This window comes from Orcinus orca, chromosome 17, assembly GCF_937001465.1.
Source record: "Orcinus orca chromosome 17, mOrcOrc1.1, whole genome shotgun sequence".
NCBI classification, from domain to species: domain Eukaryota; kingdom Metazoa; phylum Chordata; class Mammalia; order Artiodactyla; family Delphinidae; genus Orcinus; species Orcinus orca.
This window is the reverse complement of record NC_064575.1, coordinates 42,593,960-42,611,624: the sequence shown is the minus strand read 5'-3', so window position 1 is coordinate 42,611,624 and position 17,665 is coordinate 42,593,960. Positions and strand designations below refer to the sequence as shown.

General features: G+C 35.5%; 1 protein-coding gene across 3 annotated transcripts; it reads right to left on the bottom strand.

Moving 5' to 3' along the window:
* Positions 1-942: 942 nt before the first annotated feature.
* On the bottom strand, positions 943-17,358 carry OTUD6B (OTU deubiquitinase 6B). 3 transcript variants are annotated; one of them, XM_004286838.4, is made up of 7 exons: positions 17,183-17,358; positions 16,365-16,516; positions 14,021-14,101; positions 8,677-8,989; positions 6,999-7,060; positions 4,075-4,181; positions 943-3,294 (listed from the first exon to the last, which is right to left on the bottom strand). In XM_004286838.4, exons 1-7 carry the CDS (start codon positions 17,262-17,264, stop codon positions 3,210-3,212), a joined length of 882 nt encoding a protein of 293 aa, XP_004286886.2. In that variant the 5' UTR covers positions 17,265-17,358; the 3' UTR covers positions 943-3,209. The 3 variants fall into 3 exon arrangements, with proteins under 3 accessions (XP_004286886.2, XP_033267595.1, XP_049556248.1); XM_033411704.2 differs by having other exon boundaries at positions 16,365-16,550; positions 17,183-17,324; XM_049700291.1 differs by lacking the exon at positions 17,183-17,358 and adding an exon at positions 11,019-11,159 and having other exon boundaries at positions 16,365-16,383.
* Positions 17,359-17,665: the final 307 nt, after the last annotated feature.

Below are 17,665 nucleotides of genomic sequence, written 5' to 3'. Positions count from 1 at the left end.
CCTATCCTCTCAGCTGATCTTACAACAATCAACAAACATTAAGCACTTAATATATAGGCCAAGCAATGTGCTACATATTTTAATAGTAATCAGCAAGTCCTTGTTTCTAAGCACTTAAAGACTAAGGGGAAATAATAACAACAATAATAATAATAAACAACTAAATGTAAATAACTAATTATAAGTGTATAGTTACTAGAAAGCAACATGCATCAAGTGGGGTACCTAACCTAGCCCAGGTAGGAGAACTCTGGGGAGCTTACCTAGGTCGGTGCTATTTAAGCTGAGACCGGGACAGTAAGCTAGGTGAAGCAGGTTGCACCCAACTCCGAATGTCAGTTCAAAGGTCTTACAGGAGGGAACAAGATGGGGTAAAGAACAAGAACTGATGTTTCTAAAACTTACTTTAAAAAATGAATTAGAAACCCTGTGAGTTCTACTTTTTCCGTAAGATAAAGAAAGATATATTTCAAACAAGACTTAGAAGAATCAACGTATGTAAAAACACACGGACATGAAGAAACATCCCTCTCTCATTTGTTCAGTAAAAGTAAAAACAGTATGAAATTACAAACTAAATTTTCAGAAAAAAACTATCCTTCAGCTAGTTCATGACAACCTATACCAAGACAATGTATTAACAAATATGTGGCAGCACTAATTTGCACAGATTTCCTTCTTACTGCTTCATATTCTTACACACAGATGTTTATTCATTTTTCTTTTCTTCTTTAACACCCAATAGTTTTAGATATTTTTCTAATTAATTTGCCTTTCATAATTTTAAAATAATAAAATAATATAAATGTTATAAATATTAGAATCTGTGACTATTATTTTCAATTATATATGAGGACAAAATAAAAGCTGAATAAAATTCTAAAACAAAAGTTTTCTCTACTTCTAAAATTATTAAAGAATAACAATTTGAACAAATGTTGATTTAATTCACTCATCTTTTATTTTAGCAAACATCAGATAATATGAACAAAATTTTATTGCTCACTATAGTTACACACATTCTCTTTTGCTTTATATAAGTTAAAAAACATATTTAAGTGGATAAAATTCTTGGCTAAAGACATATTCCAGAACTCTAACATATACTTTTCTGAGTTAGGACAAAAGAAAGCTTATCAAACTTCCCTAAGAGACCAGCATCATACAGCAAATTAAATTAGTATATGCTGCTATTAAGTTAACATCTGCCATTTTTTAAAGACTTTAATTTTAGTGTTTAGGTTACAGCTAAAATAATTTTTATCTCAAGTTTTAAGAAAGAAGAGAAGCTGACCATACAAACCCTGTTCATTACCATATTGGCCATTTAAAAAATAAAAAATAATAAAAATTAAAAAATATATCTACAATCAAGACAATTCTACTCATCCTGCTAGAAAAAAATAGCTACCAATAAGTTATTTTAGAATACTTTAAATATAGATGGAATTTATAATAACTAGATATCTTTGTATCTTGTTTTATTACTTCTTAATGCTTCTCTTTTAAAGTAACAGATTACTTCAAAATAAAGCCAAGCTGCTTAGTATTTTACAATATCATTATTTTATAAATTTCAGACCCCCCCAAAAATTCAGATCAAGGATTACAAAGCAAGCAGCCTTCAGAATATATTTTGTTTGGCAAGCAGAATGGTTTTAATCTTTGGCAGTTGAATACCTTCATGTAGTACTTATTTGCTCTAGATGACCAGAACAGCTCCTGCCAGGTTCCCACACAGTCACCTGCTGGGCATGTGATACTGATACCCTGTTTTTAATATTATAAAACCCAATATTTACTTATAAAAATTAGTCGCATTCATGGAGAAAAAAATTCAAATTTTATAAACTTGATGCAAAATCTTACTAGTTATTTTCTTATTTGAGAAAAACAGATCAAACCAGAAAGGTTTCATTTTTATAATACCCCCTTACATAACAAATTATCAGACACATTTGTACATATGGGTACTATCTTCTTAGAATACTGTTACAAGTAACCTAAAATCTGAGCTAGACAAATCATTCAACTGAAAAGTATTGTACCGATTTTATTATACAGTCTTGGCTCAACAGTGGCTTTCAGCCACATAAAAAATGCCCAAATACTTGAGACAAATATCTCAAATATTTGAGGAAAGGTGACATTAATAAGGCTAACAAAATAACAAGTTAACGAAGGCATTCTGTAATCCTAGAGAATGAAGCAAAGGGAGAGATCTTGTAAGACAAATTGTAAAAGAGGAAGAATTTGAAGTAAATTTGGCCTTGGACCCTTTTATATTGCTACTCCTTCAATTTTCACAAGTTAAAGAATAAGAGAAACTAAAAACTATTTCTTAGTGGAAAAGACTGCAAGGCAAGCAAAGTAGCTGAGTAGTGACGGAGCAAATACAACAAAGATATAAAAAGTTATAGTTAAGAAGATAATCAAGAAATGATGGTACAACCATTCTGAAGTTAAGAAACAGAAAGGAATAACAAATGAGTTAGAAAAGCAATAATCTGCTGAGTCTTTTTAAGTTATATACAAATAAAAGACATCTGTACTTCTTTAGAGGTTTAAATCTGATTGGAAACATATTTACCTATGAATTTGTCTCATTTCTTAAAATATAACAACTGATTCCCATCTGAATAAATATTTTTAAATTCTTTATTAAATCAAGCTTCTTAGCTGCACTTTGATGGGGCTATATAAAAAGCATCAGAGCATTAATCCCATCAACACCAAAGTTACTGCAATCACGTTCATTTATAAGCACTCATTAAATTTGCTATCACCATCACCACATTATTGCAACGTCAAAGAGACTGAGTCATTTCACTTCTTCAAGAAAAATTACACTGACACGGTTAATGAAAGCTTTCAGTAATAGGGAGAAAAAAAAATTTTTAACTATTTCAACACAGAACAGAATGTTCAGGATCCTATATTTAATAAAAATATCAGCAAACAGGGTACCATCTTGGTCTATAAATTATGTTCTCCACAAGGGACTTACAACTGTTTTTTAAAACACCACTAAGGGGACATTGGTGAAAGTTTATCTTTGACACATTTTTAAAAAACCTGTTAGTAGCTTTGCCATAAAACTGATTTAAGGTAGTTGTTTTTTTTCCAGAAACACTTAGAACAATCCAACACTTGGTATTAATACTCAGATCAGCACGCTGTACTAAAACATAACAGCAACATTTTATAGACTAGCTGCAATTTTCACTAGCTGTGTTCACCAACCGTTTAACAGAATTGTAGTGTTCTCCTAAGCCATATGCGTGTCTCATATAACTGAAATAAAAAAAGGAGAAATAAGTAATTTAGATAAAAGTAATTCAATTCACTGTATATAAATGTTTATTATGTATATAAAACCAAGTATTTTGAATTAATCACTTCACAGGGTATCATTCAATAGACTTCATTACTTAAAAGTTCAACACCATTTGAAAAGCATCAGCAGTCAGTAAGATCTGGTTCAATAACTCTGTCTGCTGTTTGTCAGGTAAAACACAATCATTGGAGTGAAAAAGGAAAAACTGAGATGCTGAGTGCTCAACAAGCTTAAATTATTACCTAAACCCAAGCCATTAATGACTACCTTAGTAGGCTTAGCTAATGAACACTAAAGCCAATGGCAAACTCTCCATGCTGTTTCAGAGAACTCTCAATTATGTAACATGTTTTTACAATATGAAGAAAAAAATCTCTAAGGAATAAACAATCAGGCAACATGAATGTATTTCAGCTTTTACACCTGTTGAAACTTTTAGCATTACTGTCAAACCAGAACAACATGAGAGCTAATCCTAAAATTTTGTAACCTTTAGAAATGACTTTATTCTTAACTCATATACAAGATTAAATCATTAGAGATTTAAACAATTATCTAAATCACATGTTTTGACAATGCTAATTCTGTAATTGCCTTTTACATAAAATAAGCATAATTAATGCTGCTGAAGATGGACTTGTTTCGATTAATCAACATAATATAACCTAAAATTTTTTCATAATCCTTTTTGTCTTAATCATGAAAAATATTAATAGTAGGAATTTCTAAGTACTTACACAAGTATTAATGGGTTTTTTGGATATTCTTCACCAACTACAAGAGGAGGAGAATCTGCCTGTATTATCTCTATTGGTGTTCGTAAAATGTGAGACAGGGCTCTTAGCTATAAAAGAGAAAATGTAAAACCAAAAAACAAACAAACAATATATATATTAGTAAGGGAAATAAAGAGGTAAATCTTATTCAAATCATAAACTACTGAATTTATGCATGAATAGGGCAACCATCAGAGCAGGGATCTACTCTTTTTCCTTAATGTACACCAAGAGCCCAGCACATAGTGGGCACTTAACACATATTTGTTAAAAAATCAAATAAATATAATGTTTACTAAATCAAATGCATAAGTTTCAAGCCCTGGATGTAAAACAGCTTTTTGGAAATATCTATGCCATAGTTAATGAAGCATGGGGATGAGTAAATTGAATTCATTATACTAGTCTCTCTACTTTTGAATATGCCTTGAAAATTTCCATAATAAAGGATTTTTAAAAATACTGTTACTCAGGCACCAGATCAAATCAATTACAATTGAGAGGGGGTAGGGGAAGGACAGAGGAAGCAGGAAAGAATAGGAGGTTTATTTTTTTAAAAGCTTTTCAGATGACTCTATTGTACTAATGTTGAGAACAACTGCTCTATAATTTTCAAGGCATGAGTAGAATGAGTTAGCTTATGAACTGCACTATCCTTTCATGGAATTTCCAACTGATTAACATACAATTTTAAGTTCATGCCACATGATATAAAATTAGAGCTTAAAGTTGGATGAATAATAGTTAATAATGAATATTGGTAGTAACATTTTTTTAGACTTACTTTGACCAAGCATTCTAAGTGCTTTATGTGTATTAATTCATTCAGTCTTCACAATAACCTTACGGGATAGGTACTACTGTTATACATTTTAAAGACTATAATTACAGGTAGAGAAAGGTTAAGAGAAGTCAAGCACAAGGAAACAAAATGACTTGCAACTGAACTGAGAAGTCTGACTCTAGAGCTCAAGTTCATAAACAAATTAATCATTTAACAGTTTTCAGTCATAATGCACTGATCTGTTTATCTGCCCCATTATAACAGAACATGGACCTTTTAGGAAATTTTAAACGAAGATAAGAAATTAATTCAAGAATATGGAAAAGGTTCTGTGCTACACAGTAGCAAATTTAATCCCATGTTCTCTCTCGTAAAATATTCCTTTGAGGCACTTTTTTCTTATACCTAAAATAACATTTTTTAAAAGGCAGCATGGAATGGAGGGTGCAAAACAAGCTCTGGAAATCTTAATATCCCATCTAAGTGTTCAGAAATCATACAAAGAATTTCTCTTTAATAATTTAAATTTACCCCATTGTGAAAACAGAAACTCATTTCAAATGAATTCACAAACAATTTATGAGAAAATGTCCTTCAAAAGATGTTTTAAAAGGTTTTTCTCAATTTAAAAAGAGTCACTTAGGTCTCTAGAACTCAAATTAATTTGAGATTCTTATTAAAAAGTTCAAGCATCTTTAATTACTCCTAATGTAGTCACAAAGCTAACCTTCCCGAGTTTCAGAGACCCAGGAGAGGCATACAAAACAAGTGGACACAGTTCCCTCTGGTGGCTCAGAAGAGGTACAAATATAGCACTGCTAAGAAAAAGACTTTGAAGAAGCAATTATGTCATATCTCCAAACAACATAGTTCTTGAAGTGAAATAGAGCCACAAACTATTTAAGATGACTAATCATAATTACACAATAATATTAATTATACTGCTAGATTCATCTATCTGGCACTTTAGCTTACAAACTTCTATGCATATACTCTTTGCCTTATTTAATATCCACAAATGGCCTACCATATACACATAGGGGTTTTATTATCCCCATTCAATAAGGAAAATGGAGCTCAGGAGGTTGGCTGACTCCCCCAAAGTCACAAAACTGAGAAGCACAAGGAAAAACCACGACCTAGGGCTTCCCTGGTGGCGCAGTGGTTAAGAGTCTGCCTGCCGATGTAGGGGACATGGCTTCGTGCCCCGGTCCGGGAAGATCCCACATGCCGCGGAGCGGATAGGCCCGTGAGCCATGGCCGCTGAGCCTGCGCGTCCGGAGCCTGTGCTCCGCAACGGGAGAGGCCACAACAGTGAGAGGCCCGCGTACCACAAAAAAAAAAAAAAAAAAAAAAACCACAACCTAGCCCCAAGTCTTTCCCCCTTACTCCCTGACTTCTAATACCCCAGGCTATCTCATCACCACTTGGACCACTTAGGTGTTTTATTTTGCTTTAATGAAACAAAGTTAACAGTAAGATAAATAATTAGAGCTTAAAAAAAATCGTGATTAACTCCCTACAAGTGACTAAATATATTGTTTTCTTACAAGTGAATTTTAATGCATCAAATACTGCTTTCAAGTCAGTCAGTATCAACTAGGAACTCAAGACACAATTGTAATTGATGTATTGTGAGAGGATCTGACGTGTATTCTCACATTAAAATATTGTTTTCTATTTCTGATGTAAGAGATGTTACTTTTCCAATAGTGATTTTCATCAGTTGAGCCACTTGGGTAAATTTTACTGTACTTGAGTAAAATCTTCACTTTCATATGTCCATAAATTCAAATATATGGCCAGTAGCAATATCACAAATGGAAATACGCAGATGCAACACTAGCCTCACCAACACAATGATCAAACACTGGGCTATTTAAAATGAAATAGTGCTTCAGTTCCCAAAGGTACATACTTAAATTAAAGGCCTAAGAATATTAACTCCCTTTTTCAATGCTTCAGTAGAGAAACAGCAAATATATAAAGAAAAGGAACCTTGAAAGGGAAATTTGGATCATCTGAAAAATATGTCTGAAAACTACAGAAGGGATTTTTTAAAATAATTTAACAATGCCACTATGAATAATAACAAACTTACCTCAAGCTGACCTCCCCATGAAGCGGTGTTTATGATATCATCACAGTATTTTCCAAACTCTTCTGTAGAAAATAGATCAGAATATAGCACTTAATAATTTTTAGAACTCATGTTAGTCCCTTTTATACCTCCCACAATTTCTGATGAAACTGCCCAAGTTATGAACTTCCTCCTTCTCTACCTATATTCTCCAGAATTTAATCCATTTCCCAATCCAAATTTAATTCACTCAAACTTTCCATCGAAAAGCAAAGCAATTCATCTCTGCTTCTCTCCCTCAGCCTAAGGCCCAGCGACCTCAACTACATTATAAGCCTGCCTCTCTCTTGACCCAAGCAATGACCCCAAGATTGCCACCATATTCACATTTTAAAGTCCAAATCTGCATCTGAAGGAATATGTTGAAAGACCAAAAAATGCATCCTTTATAATATCAGGTTCACTATAAGACACTGTAAGAAATGTGAGAAGAGAATCAGAGTAAAAGTAAAATGAGTTGAAACTCCTTTCCCAGTGATAGCATCAAATAGTGCCTTCACATATTTTGGAAACGTCTACTTTATTTGTTATCAGTATCAGTTCTAGCCAAAGAAAGGTCTTCCTAGATCAGTCCTGAGAGGACATAAAAGACCTAATTGCAGAGTTTAATGGCATATCTTGAGCATACACACTTTTATACAGAAAGTTAACATGGGAAACTAACACCTCTAACTTCCTGTTTAGAGGAAGGGGAAAGAATTATGGGCATCTAGGAGAAAATATGTCCCGTGTAGCTGTCTCATTCACTGTCTCATATCCAGTGCTCAGAACAGTGCCTAGAGTAGATCTTGCCACACTGTGGCCTTCAATAAATATTGTCTAAAGTCTAAAGGAATGAAGGTAATTAAGTCTTTTGTCTTTTTCTCTGATTCACCATGCTGAGTTGCCACCTCCTCGCCACTGCCCTACAACTAGCAGTTGGGGACTCCATTAAACAAGTCACCCTTAACCATCCCCTCCCTCTTCAATACATCTTGGCCATATGACTTGCTCCCAGTAGATACTGACACACCTGCTGTCTTATCTCAAGGACTAACTTTCTCCCTTACTCCCCTTTCTCTTTAAGAAACTTTTTCAGATTTTCACTTGCTCTCTCCTTTATTTGCTCGTTGTACATTTTTTTACCTTCCCAACTATCAAAGGTATTATAGAGAATAATAAGGCAGGTTATTAACTCATCTGTTTTTGGTTTTGCAAAGTCAAATTTTGCCTGAATATTATAGCTTATTGAGAATAAAATTAAATCTCCCAAACTACAGGATAAAAGGAGGAATTAGTTTTCCTAATCATTCTATACTGGTGGTCTTCAGGCCCTATACTTCCAGAGACTAGTCAAAGCTTAACTTTGTGAAATAGAACTTATTAACACACTTTTAAAAATAGTAATAATGAATCCTATTCCTATCTTAGATAAAAGATTAATATATTTTAACTACAAAATAGTTAAGTACTTAAAAGATCTTAATAAACCAAAATGTGCTAGTATCTATTAAAGTTATAGAAAATAATTTTGCCTAAATGTTGAGATTTTTTTCCCCCATAAGGACCATTCAGGTTATTTTTATTATCAGTTCCAGGAAGCACTTTATTTAACAACCACCACAACCACAACAAGACATAGTAAAGAAAAATAAATTACCTGAAGTATACATATCTCCTGTATTAGGATTTGTTAAAAATGGCAGAAAGTCTTCCACGTGGCTTTGCATATAGTCAGCAGTCTGACATCTTAAGGCAGCCACAGTCAGACTGCAGTCCTGTTCTTTCAGTTGATCTTCAATGGCTCTATACATACAGTGGCCATCAGATGGAATCTGTTTAATTTCCAACTGTCTAGCTGCCAATATTTGAGCAAGTTTTTCACTTTCTACATGTCTAGCTCCAGTTAAGTTTTCAATTTCAGCTTCAGCTATCCTTTCTTCTCGCTCCTTTTCCAGTGCAGCTTTTTTGTCCTATGAAGAGGACAGTGTAGGAAAGTTAATTCCTAATAATTAGGACTAATTTACATTTATTATGGGGATGAAATATAAAATTCTCAGAAACATTTTTCTCCCATCTCCCACAAGCATTATCCTATTGATGATCTCATCACTTGTAGAATTTTCTATACTGTGAACTCCTTTAAAGGCAAATGTTATTTCTCATCTGTGTGTACAGCACCTAGCTCTGTACTAGGACAAAGAAAGCCCTCAAATTTTTCTTTGAAGTCTATTTAAAAACTACATGCCGGACTTCCCTGGTGGCGCAGTGGTTGAGAATCTGCCTGCTAATGCAGGGGACATGGGTTCGAGCCCTGGTCTGGGAGGATCCCACATGCCGCAGAGCAACTAGGCCCGTGAGCCACAACTACTGAGCCTGCGCGTCTGGAGCCTGTGCTACGCAACAAGAGAGGCCGCGATAGTGAGAGGCCCGCGCACCGCGATGAAGAGTGGCCCCCGCTTGCCACAACTAGAGAAAGCCCTCGCACAGAAACGAAGACCCAACACAGCAAAAATAAATTAATTAATTAATAAACTCCTACTCCTAACATCTTCTTTAAAAAAAAAAAAAACTACATGCCAAGTATCTAAAAACTTTACTTACCGATTTCAAAGTACTATCTTAGGACTGAGTTGTCCTAGGCCTTAAAGCAACATCATTGTCATACTTAAGTCCAAGCTAATCCAAACTTTTTAACTTATCACTCCACCAGTGAGGTCTTAATGTGCTAAATCACCAGCTCACCAGCGAGGCATTAAATGGCTAAGGTCTTTAGAAGGGTATAGGAGCTCTATATATCCAGCTTTAAAAAAAAAAAAAATGTGTACATACAAACACACACACATTTCACTAAAGTAACAGATAAAAATATTCTTCTCTATAAAAAAGTTAGAATATTACAGATAATCTAAAGTTCCCCTGCCAATCCCAGTGCCTGCTCTAGAGGTCTGATATGTATCCTTCTAGATTTTTTTTCTATGTATTTTAATAAATACAGATGTACTCATAGAAAATGTACAGAAAACAGTATTTTAACAAAAGTCCTATCATACATTACACTCTGCAGCTTGCTTTCCTTATTCAAATGTTATAATGGGATGGGGAGAGGGTAATGAGAAATTTGTGACATGAAGGGTGGATAAGAAGTAGAGTGGGAAGGTTGGGAAAAAAGAGAAAAAACTCCTGACACTTGGAATAGCAAGGATCAAAAGACAGAAAGCACTATATGTTTCATAGCTGAACACGGTTCATATAGCTAGAGTACCAGATAAAAGTGTCAAAAGATGAGGTAGGGGGGCCAAAAAGATGGTATACAGTTAATATATATTAAGTCTATGCATACATAGTTTAAAAAACAACAACACTAGAAGGAGATACACAAAATATTTATGGTGCTTTTCTCTGGATGGCAGGATTACAAAATAAGTTTATTTTGCTTTGTGTGTGTGCCTGCATGTGTGTGTGTCAACATCTTTCTAACTCTCTATGGTATGTTTTACTTGTATACTGGGAGCAAGTGCTTTTCAATTTAAGAGAATAAAAATTGTTAAACTACATTCTATCAATATAAATCTTGATATTGATAGCAAACTACAGTGAAGCATTTAGATAAGCCAAGAAAAAGAAGGAAAAGGTAAAGATTTTTATTTCCCCAATCTAACCTTTCCTTACGACAGAAGATGTGAATGGAAAGGCAAATTTCAATTTCACTTAATGCCACCTGCTTCTACTACATGCCTGTTATGTGCTGTGCCAGATAAACCTAAAGTGATTTCTAAGTTACCTGAATCAAAAGCAGTATTATCTTCTTAATAAAACATAAACCTATTTGCTTTTTCTTCCCAACTCCAACCATGCCAGAAATACCATGAAACAATTTATTTCACTGCATACCTACAACTGTGGATCACAGTGGCATAAAATCTTAAAACACAAGATGGCACTATTACTTTTTAAAAGACTATAAAAAACATTTTCAGAGGGGAGAGGAAGGATAAGCACCTTGAATATCATCTAATCCAAAACCCCTCATTTTCCTCTTCTGAGGAAACAGCACGCAGAAAGATTTCCAAAGGCCATACAGCTGGTTAGAAGCAGAGCAGGGACCAAGGACAACACAGAGAGCTCCTTCTATCCAGGCACCTGAATCAGAATAAAAGTTGGAGTAGATGGGAGCTGGAGTTAATGACGTCAGGTACTAGTTACTGGAAGAGTGGAACTTTATACTATCTGTAAAACCTTAATTTAAGCCTCTAAAATACTAATCCAATCATTTCATTTTTTCCCTCATGCTCTGCTTCAATATTACAAAGCAATTGTATTTCCTTTTCAGGGCACTAGGTGGGAAACACATTGCATTGTTCTCCCAACCATGCAGAGTTTTCCAGTGGCATGAGGCACTTTCCTTTCTACAACCCTAGTCCTGGAGGTAGAATGGCACCAATAAATTCTAGTGAAAATGTATGTATGATGAAAATAGCACATAAATCATAAATACATTGTCAGTAAAACTAGAGCCATGTCGTAATAGTATAGTAATAGAGCAAAAACAACTCTGAAGAGAAATCTTAAGAGCCGGGTACTAGTGCAGGGGTTGTATTAAACTTTCAGCATGCCACTGAGACAACCTGGGCCTCAGCTTTCTCATTTATAAAATAAATTGAACTAGATCTCATTCCAGCTCTCAAATTTCTTATTTTTGGAACCCAGTTCTTCTAAGTTCTACTTTGGGCTCTTTCCACCATACCAATAAGTTTTCACTGAAGTTCTCTGAAGTAAATAAAATACTCCCTATGCTTTTCTAGATTGAAAATACGGGATTTGCTCTACAATATTCCAATAATAAACCTTCATAACGTTTTGTCATGTTTTTCTACCAGAGAGTTGTATCTCTCCCATAGATGACATCATTAGTTAGCTGACTTTTTATTCCTTGGTGCCTCTGGGGGAAAATAAAAGTGGTTTGGCATAAGTCTAATACCCAATTATCTACCCTGTCTTCAGGTTCCATTTTCTTAAATACTATAAACTTTCAGTGTTTTCTGTCCCCAAATCCTATTAATATAACAAAGCAATAAGAAACTTTGGCCATTACTTATAGGGTGTTTTCTCTGCCAAGTGTTGACTCAGCAGAGAAGTGTTGCCAAGCAGCTGACTATAAAAGATACTACATTTTTTGAGAGTATAGCTGGAAAAGGTACGCATTTCAGCTATGCAATATTTTAGGAGAAAAGTAACAAAATGTTTGAGAAACGTAAGGGAATTAGTTTGTTTTGTTGCCTAAGGGACCAGGTAGGGTGAACAAGTGTTGATAAAGACAGGAAAGAGTTGTGTCATGTTTGCCAGAATTAAATAGTTGCTACTCTAAGATATAGCAATTACTAGGTAGAGGCAACTCCAACAAATATTTTGTTATGTTTCTGCCAAGCAAAACTTCTGCCCTTCACTTTTGATCTACAGAAAATAGATGACAATAATAAGGCTATAACAGAATACATATCATAAGTATAGAGGTGGTGAACTAAATAACCTCCAAAATACCATGAAACCTAAATTTCATCAGTCTATGAAATTCACAGTTATAATAATTACTCAAGAACAAAATTTTACAATAGTATGAGAAATGTATGACAATGTGCAACTTAAGCAACTTTCAAGCAAACAAACAAAAAAACTTGTCTTAGGTTGAATTTCTTAAGAGGTGTACCATGCAGTATTTAACACAGTGAACAATACTATCACTTGTTGACCCAAATGATAGTAAAAATGTTGTTTTAGGGCTTTGGAAACAGTAAATTATTTAATATTCACAATAACTCTATGAAGTAGGTATTATTTTCCCCCATTCTATACATGTGAAACTGAGGCTTAAAAAGGTTAAGAATCTTACCCAAAGCCACCACAATGGGATTAAAACCTCCATCTGACTGACACCAAATTCCATGCTCTATTAAATTATGTACTAAATTATAAGATGCAAAGCTCGTGTAAACATTTAAATCCTAGAAAACATCAAGTATTAATAAAACAATATTTGGGAAAGAAAGATTGGATTTAAACCCCTTGTTCTTTTTCAAAAGCCCTTACCTATCTAATCTCACGCCCATAATTTTGATATCATAAACTTATTACGTCCAATAAATCAGTTTCCTTACAGATCTTTAGTGAGGCAAAATTTCATTCCCATATTTGTTTTTGTGCATGCTGTTTCACTGACTTTAAATATCCTAACTAAATAACTATATTTCCTTAAATACCAACTACGTAACACTTAGTACAATGAATTTTTCCTTCTCTGAATTTTCATCACAACTAACCAATACATATATAACTACATAATTCTGATATTTTTATATCTTGCTTAACTTCTAGATTCAAATTCTTATTTTACCACTTAATACCATAGTTTTTAACCAAAGCTATACATCAGTATCACCTGGGCTCACACTCTTCAAATTCTGAATTAAGTCTGGAATAACATATTTGTAAAAAATATCCTTTGCGGGCTTCCCTGGTGGCGCAGTGGTTGAGAGTCTGCCTGCCGATGCAGGGGACACGGGTTCGTGCCCCGGTCCGTGAAGACCCCACATGCCGCGGAGCGGCTGGGCCTGTGAGCCATGGCCGCTGAGCCTGCGCGTCCAGAGCCTGTGCTCCGCAACGGGAGACGCCACAACAGTGAGAGGCCCGCGTACCGCAAAAAAAAAAAAAAATTTATCCTTTGCACATCCCCTTTCCTAGCCCCACTCTCCTATGAGAACTGCAAACTGGACATGTTATTTTATACTGTTTCAGGGCTATTTTCTTCTCTATAAAATGGGGATAAGAAATCCTACTTCACAGGATTACTGTTGGGACTAAATGAGATTTCATATAATCTAAAGCCTAATAAATATTAGTTCAGGTCCTCTGGCAAGGAACTCCATTTTTTTTCTATTCACTTCCAATACAACACCTAAGATAGTATTACACACACAGCACTAACGAATACTAGGTGACTTTCATACCCGTCTCTTTTGTGCTTTTGATATCCGAAACGGCTGATTCTCAAGAACCAAGTTTGAAATATTGACAGCAACAGAATCTATCTGAGGGAAACAAAAAACATTAACAAGTTAATGAAAAATACCTTTAAGTTATTATTCAAAGTATTAGATTATTAAATTATTATCAAAAGTCACAAATATGTGTCATCCCACAATTCAAATTTGAATAACAGCACTAGATACAGCACAATACTAAATGAGACATGGTTCTGTCTACTTTCTCTGTATTTAAGGGAGAATTGTCAGATTCCCAAGAACTTTCCTTAGAGCTCTTCAGAGACAATGCTCATTCCTGCATGGTTTCCTTCCTTCTTAGAATGCCTACTCCATTCATCTAAATACTTCCTATAAGGGCCACAACTCATTCAGCATTCCACCCTTCCCTTCTCTAAATGTTATAGAATATGTAAGGTTCTGTCATTACTACTTTCATAACCTCAAATGTGGTGGCAAAGGCCTTTCTCTATCTTAATTAGCCAGAACCTGATGAGCACTGCTTCTTGACCCTGGTAGGAAGTTGAGATTTTTCTATCCTTTCCCATCTACAAACTGAAAAACTTTTAGGTAGAAAATTTAATCTATAATTATTGTTAGGATATTACAACTAATCTTAATCACCAAATGGCTGTTATGTGTTTGCTAAAGAATAAACTGCTAGACTTACAACTATCAGGATTAGTAGCTAGTATTTTATTCCACAAGTATAAGTTAAGCTAGTTTTTAGTATGACACATACATGAAACATATCAAGGCCTCTAATACCAGAGTCAGCAGTCCCTAAGGCTATGGACCAAATGATTAAAATATCAAAATCAGATTAAGACTTCAAAGAGCAGTTATCAACTTTAGTGAAATTAGGATTCTTATATTTTTCAGAGGAATGTGCTAATTTTACAAACTGCCATACTGACAACAGGCAAGATACAAAAAAGCATCTGGAAAAAAAAGGAGAAAGCAGTGACAAAAGAATTCAGGTGACATTCAGAAAGAAAACAGGCTTCAGTTTAAGAAAAAAAAGATAAAGTAAAATGAGAGTTTGTATTTTAACAGCTGGACAATATGTAGCTTAACAATTAAACATTTTTGTCCTTGGAAACCTAGGAAAGAAATCTCAAAATTGAAAGGCCTGAGAGAGCAAACAAAATTATCTCACTAATAGAAAAGATAGGGAGACAATTAGGAATACCATGATTATAACAACACAAACACCTAGAGCATCATGCCTTGTTACTTGGAAATAAAAGGCACGGAAAGCCAGGCTCTTGACAAAAAAGTTAAAGAAAATAAAACTATGTTTAATACAATAACTGTAAATCAGTACAGACAAGCTGTTTTCCCTGTCAACAGCAGACCAAAAATGAACCAAATAAAATAAAATTTATTTATGGTAGATAAAATTTTGCATAGACATAAGAACTTTCTAACTATCAGTAATGAGAATGAGGTTATGGAGTCTGTGATCTTTGGTATCTAAAACCCATGTAATAAGCTACCACTCTAGATAAAATTATAACAGAATTCAGTATTCACATTCTGGAGTAAGACACCTCTCATTTTGAATTCAGGCTTTGGTACTCAATGGCTGTTATAAATTTAGAACAGTTTTAAATCTCTCTGAGTCTGTTTCCCATTTGAAAAATGGGATTATCTACACTTACTTCAGAGGTAATACTTTATAGTGTGTTATTATGAGAATTATGAGAAAATTAATGTACTATATTAAACAAAGTGTGTGGCATACAACACATTGTGTATGGCTACAATGATGAAATAAATATTAGCTAAAATGATGACAGTTAACATGCTACAATTTACCCAAGAAACATGAGTAAATTTCATCTTTTACAACTTGTTCATAAAGCACTTTTAACTTAAAAAATGATTTCACATTTGTTATCCCATTTCTTAAAAAAAATCTTGTGCTTAAACAGCAGTACTATTGGTATCATATGATATGTGAAGAACTTATGCTCAAGAAGATTAAGTAAATTTGCCCAGGTTACAATCCTATTTAATGGCAATTCTGAGACTAGGAGACTGGTCTTCCAACTTTCATTTGGTAAAGCTTCCTTTAGTCCATTTTATCAATCTGTTCATCTTTGGGGCAATAGTTTTCTTTGCTGGCCTTCCTTAAAAAACACACTACCATGTAAACCTGGTTGGAAAAATATCAATGAAAGGTGATGGCATGAGCGTGACTAAGTGACTTCTTTCCCTCCGATTTTATGATTTTATATAATAAACAGTGTAGTAGAAGTGGCAGTTGCTTTCAAAGGCAGACAAAGAGAAACATTACTTCACCTACTTTACTCTCCTTAGAAGTCTGCTTCAATTGCTCCAGCTCCTCTTTATGTTTCTGTTCCATTTCTGCTTCTAACTTAGCAACATCTTCAGTAAGTTGCTTCCTCCTCTTTTTGTCATTCTTGGGGACAGCATTCTTCATACCCTGAATTTTGGCTGAAAAGCCACCAAAACCATTAAGTCATAAACCCTGGGATTAAGAATAAATATGAAATAGTAACAATAAGGGGATGATAAACGGTGAAGAGTTTAGAAAAAGTAATTATGAAAGCAAGAAGAGTAATTACACAACAGATAGTTACAGAGAAGGGTCCAGATGAAGCTAAGACACCCCCTCAAAAAAAAAAAAAGAAAAATTTTATTAACCTAACTGTGAGTTTGTTTGGTGTGGGAGGTGGAAAAACTTAAAAAAAAAAAAGTAGATTTTTAAATCTTTCAAGTACCCCTTCCGAGTCCTCAAAATTTAGGTGAGATATTTCAAAACGCACCGAGTAGGGCAAGTGTCGGCAAGTAGGGTAGGAACAGGAAGGGGAGACAGGAAAGGGGGTCTGGGTCCAAGACGGTGGCTTCCCGGTGTTTTCAGAAACCCACACCCGGGCGGCGGCGCGGGGTAGGGGGAACGCGACGGACCGGAGAAGAGGAAGCTTCTGAAGGTCTGGGGGATTAAGGGACCTTGGAAAGGCGGGAAGGAAGAGACCACTGGCTACTTTGGAAAAGCGTTGGAGGATCCAGATCAGAAACCCCTCAAGATTTCCCAGAAGCGACCCGCCACGCACCCTTCCCTGGGTCCTGGCGACTTCTAGGTTCCCATTCCCCCGTCACCTTGCAAATCCTTCTTCTCTTTGCGATGCCTTCTCACCAGCTGCTCCTCCTCATCAAGCTCCTCAGTCAAGACTGCCTCCATGACGACCAGGTAAGCCAGCACAGTTGTTGAAAGGAACCAGCACAACCGGCAAGGAGCACCTTCCACCCTTCAACCCTCACCCCGTGCGCCATTGGCCGCAGCTAGGATCCAGCCCCGCCTTCAAGGCGGTACCGGATCTAAGCTGAGTCATCGGAGAGAGGAGGAAGAAGAACCGGATGCTGCGCGTGCGCACTCCCGTGACCCGCGCTGATGCGGCAGGGCCGGGCAGGTTGGGGCGGGGCGGGGCGGGGGTGGAGCGCGATGACGTGCTGGGGTTTGTCTTAGCAGGCTGAAGTTTGCAGCCTTGCAATTGATCCGCGCTACAGCCCCTTCAGCAATAAAGCTACACCAGTCTATTGGCCCTGACGTGAGGCGGGCAGAGATTACGTAGGAGCACTGTT

Excerpts from the sequence above, each read along its gene's own strand:
- OTUD6B (XM_004286838.4), bottom strand. The coding sequence starts at position 17,264 with ATGGAGGCAGTCTTGACTGAGGAGCTTGATGAGGAGGAGCAGCTGGTG. Across the intron at positions 8,990-14,020 it reads CAAAAGCACAAAAGAGACGG|GACAAAAAAGCTGCACTGGA; the intron begins GTATGAAAGTCA and ends TCCTCTTCATAG. Across the intron at positions 4,182-6,998 it reads CATGGGGAGGTCAGCTTGAG|CTAAGAGCCCTGTCTCACAT; the intron begins GTAAGTTTGTTA and ends TCTCTTTTATAG.